The sequence below is a fragment of the Amblyomma mixtum genome, chromosome 2 (genome assembly GCF_055824585.1).
Source record: "Amblyomma mixtum isolate Tamu chromosome 2, ASM5582458v1, whole genome shotgun sequence".
In the NCBI taxonomy this organism is placed as follows: domain Eukaryota; kingdom Metazoa; phylum Arthropoda; class Arachnida; order Ixodida; family Ixodidae; genus Amblyomma; species Amblyomma mixtum.
The window spans coordinates 94,240,941-94,244,850 of NC_143013.1; the positions used below are offsets into that span (position 1 = coordinate 94,240,941).

Genomic DNA, 3,910 nt, shown 5'->3' on the forward strand with positions numbered 1-3,910 from the left:
GAGTGGGCTTTATGCGCTGCTATTGGCTCGCTTCAGCCGCCGCTTCCGGTCTCACCGGACGCCGCGCGTCAATAGAGAGTTTTAGTATAGCGTCAGCCCGCATAGGGTGACCCTATCTGCACGCGCATAGCGGCAGCGCTACGAGTCCACTTTCTCGGCTTATAGAATAGCGTCGGAAGCGGTCGCATAGCGTCGTTTGCACGCAGCGCCATGACGGCAAAAAAGAAAAGGTAGTAGAAAAATATATTTTATGCAAAACGTTTTTGTTTACAGAACAGTAGTATAATAACATTCCAATCAATTTAGAAATGAAACAGTACGTAATTAAAATAGTTAATACATTTTTCTTTTCTTAAGTCAACTTTGTAGTCAAAAGTGGCCATCATCATCCAAGCTTGCGCTCGCTTTCGCGCGTTGCCGTCTTTCCGAAACGCAGTTTTTGTTCTTCGGAAACGATGCCGAGATTAAGCCGAGCGCAAGCAAGCTTGCTTTGCGACCAGTTGCTCTACCTGGATTTAAGTTGGAGCGACTTGGAAGATCTTTTTCTCGGGTGTCGGGAACCAGCGACCCGACGCTACTTCTCCAGTAACGGGCTCCTCAACGTCGGCGCCTTGGAAGAGGAGACATTCCGACGAATGTTTCGTTTTGAGAAAGAGCATCTCGATAACTTGAAGACTGCCCTGCTCATACCTGAAGCCATCGAGAGCAGCCAAGGCGTCAGAGTTTCCGGCGAAGAAGCCCTTCTAATGGCTCTCCGCCGACTGGCCTACCCTAATAGGTGGTGGGATTTGGAGCCGATTTTCGGCCGCCACTGCTCGGCAATGTCGAGCATTGTGTCAACTCTTTTCGGCCACATAGAGACAACGTTTGGCCACCTCCTGGATCTTCGGGTGCACCAGTGGTTGCAGCTCGCCGACTTGGCGCGTTTTTCCGAGGTACGTACACATCAAGCAATACGCGTTCCTGTACGAAGCGGAAGAGATTCCGACCTCCCATTGTTAAAACCGCTGCTCCCCTCTTGCGGTCCTTCCCGACTGCGCATTTCATGATAACAAAAAAGGAGAAAAACAACAACCGTGCGCGCCTGTGTGCTGGGGCGCTGTGATAAAGAAAGAGAAACAAGAAAACGAGCGGTGCGGGTAACGGGCCTCCCGCGCCTCGCGGCTGTGGTTACGTGGGTGTTCCTAAAAAAATAAAGCACCTGCGCCTGCTGAGCCCATTGAAAACGGAACCGTGAGAACTTTGAAGTGCGCTCAAGGGCCCTCCGCAGCTTCCTAGCTTGAGGACAGGTTTCTTTTTCTGGAGTTCAAGGTTACGGGCATCAGCTATAGCAAGGGCAGGTTATGTGCTCAGTACATGGAAATAAATGAAATACGGTATATAAAAAGAAAAACCAAAATAGAAATGTGCTTGTTTTGTTGCAGGCTGTTCATCGCAGGGGTGCCCCCCTTTCCAACTGTTGGGGATTTGTGGACGGCACGGCCAGGCCTATTTGTAGGCCGACAACAAACCAGAGGATCTATTTCTCTGGACACAAAAGGCTGCATGTTGTTAAATACCAAGCCATAATGTGTGCTAACGGCATCATATGTGAGCTTGATGGGCCGTACCCTGGTCACAGACATGATGCTGGTGAGTGAAACGTGATTAATTTTTGCAATTTGGAATAAAAATAATGCAAAAATACTACGATTAGGTATATGAAAACCTTTAACAGAAATAAACTCATTACTGAGAAATGTGTTCAGAATCCTATATGTACCAGAACAGACATGAATTTTCAAATTAAAACAATTTATCTGATCTGCTTACTTGGAAATTGTCAGTTGTGTACTTTGATTTCCCCAATTCTGCATGCAAAAAAGTCATGAATTGGGTGATTTACGGGCTGGCTAGCAGTGCCACTGCGAGGACATCTGACTTATCATTGTCATGACAGTAGAGCCTGATATCATGTTGTTTTCCAGCCCTAGCGCTGTCAGAGACCAAGAGTGCTGGTGCAAAATTGCTTCATGCTGCTTGACCTCATTCCTATTGTAACTAGGGCTGTATGCATAATTCAAAGCGATAAAGAAAGGATATCTGAAACATTGTACACTTTCAACATTACTTGGGCAATGTGAAGAGTTCACTATATGTAAAAAGTAGAAACTATTCACATCGGCTTGCACATTTGTTTTCCCAAGGAAACATACAGTACACTAAAGCAACTACATTGTAGGTGTATAACTATTAAGCAGTCTTGCATAGGTTGTGAAAACATCTATTTGTTGTTGGAGAGTGTCACTGAGACCAGTATATATTAGGCATTCATTGCAGTGAATAATTTTGCGGCAAAGACTAAAAGCTATCAGATAATGTCATGTCAGCAAAGGTAGAAAATTAAACACTCGCGCCTTTCTCCGCTTTCTTTATATAAGGGCTAAGATATGCATTCTGAATGGGGCGTGTTACTAAGCAAAGTATATAAGGGCTAAGAGATGCATTATGAATGGGGCGTGGTACTAAGCAGAGCTGTGTGCTTTTGCATGTATTTGATCGGGAAGCAAAAAACACATGCTTCTTGTTCACCAAGGACGACAGGAAATAGTGCCCTGTCGTGTCTTCGTTGTTGTTTTCTTCGCTGTGTCATATTTTATAGCACTAAATGGAATATAAGCAAAAAGAAACCAATGCTTTTTGAAGGGAAGGAAAGGCAGCCATCACCATAGCTCTGTTAGTAAGGCCACCAGATGCATACTTCAGACATTTTGAGTTCGATTGGCACTGCTGGCATGTGGTTATTCTTTTGTTTTACATTATTATTAGTTATCAGTTTTTACAATGAAAATGAAACGTCAATTTCTTCAAATTTACCAGAAAAATTTTCAAAAAATATCACCTGTGGTTTCCACAGCACCGAAGACTGTTGTCTGTGTAGTCATAAGTGCTTTTTGAGTTCCATATCTAAGTAGCATTGAGGTACCGAGTTTAAAAGGAAGTCTTGTGCCAGTTTTATACGGGAAGTATGGCATGGGTGCACTTGAGATAATCCTCTTATGTGCATGTTGTATTATGTGCCTCCTTCCTTCTTTTAATATGTTCTTTTTTTGTGCTGCATGTTTGCTATAACATGGCAAGACATAGTACGTTTTGTTCCATATTAGGCACCTACCCTAGTAGATAAAAGTCTACAAATAGCACTCAGTAACATTCTTCGTTAGGTTAAATTTTATCTTACTGAATGTGCTAGTTTCACAGTTAAGAAGTTTATTGTTATATTCCTCACATATGTCTTCATATTAGTTACCATATTTTTCAGGCATCCTTCGTGACAGTGGCCTCTACGAAAAGATCGTGGATTTGGTGCAAGGCTCCACCTTCACGATTTATGGTGATCCCGCCTATCCCTTGCGTCCCCTCCTCATGCGGCCATATGGCGGCGCCACACTAAGCCAGCAGCAACAGGCATTCAACCGAGGAATGAGCACTGTTCGGCAGGCTGTGGAGTGGGGATTCGGAAAGACAATAGGCTTGTTTGCCTTTCTTGATTACAAGAAAAATAAAAAATTGTTGCTTCAGAATGTACCACAAATGTACAAGGTTGCAACCATTCTGACAAACTGTCACACATGCCTTTATGGGAGCCAAGTGAGCATGTTCTTTGGTTTGCGGCCACCATCTCTGCATGAATATCTAAGGCCAGAGACCTGAGCACTTTCTCTGTGGTCAACTTTTGCTGCCTTTTTTTTTCATTGCAGTGTAACAGGTTGAAAGTGTACTCTTTTAGAAGAACTTGTTGTTGGGCTAGTTGGTAGTTATTCATAATTAAATTCAAAGGCGCCAAACCATACGCACACACACACACAGGAGAAGAAAGAAAGACGAGACAGAGCGCCACTCACAACTGATTTAATGTGCAGAAAGACAC

At 43.7% G+C, this 3,910-nt stretch overlaps 1 protein-coding gene across 1 annotated transcript; it reads left to right on the forward strand.

Moving 5' to 3' along the window:
* Positions 1-417: 417 nt before the first annotated feature.
* On the forward strand, positions 418-3,701 carry LOC149360207 (uncharacterized). Its single transcript, XM_089569215.1, has 3 exons — positions 418-935; positions 1,425-1,632; positions 3,302-3,701. The coding sequence occupies exons 1-3, from the start codon at positions 456-458 to the stop codon at positions 3,691-3,693; spliced, it is 1,080 nt and encodes a 359-aa protein (XP_089425341.1). The 5' UTR covers positions 418-455; the 3' UTR covers positions 3,694-3,701.
* The last annotated feature ends 209 nt before the right edge of the window (positions 3,702-3,910 follow it).

Coding starts and splice junctions, on each gene's coding strand:
- LOC149360207 (XM_089569215.1), top strand. CDS start 456: ATGCCGAGATTAAGCCGAGCGCAAGCAAGCTTGCTTTGCGACCAGTTG. Junction 936..1,424: donor ACTTGGCGCGTTTTTCCGAG/GTACGTACACAT, acceptor GTTTTGTTGCAG/GCTGTTCATCGCAGGGGTGC. Junction 1,633..3,301: donor TGGTCACAGACATGATGCTG/GTGAGTGAAACG, acceptor CATATTTTTCAG/GCATCCTTCGTGACAGTGGC.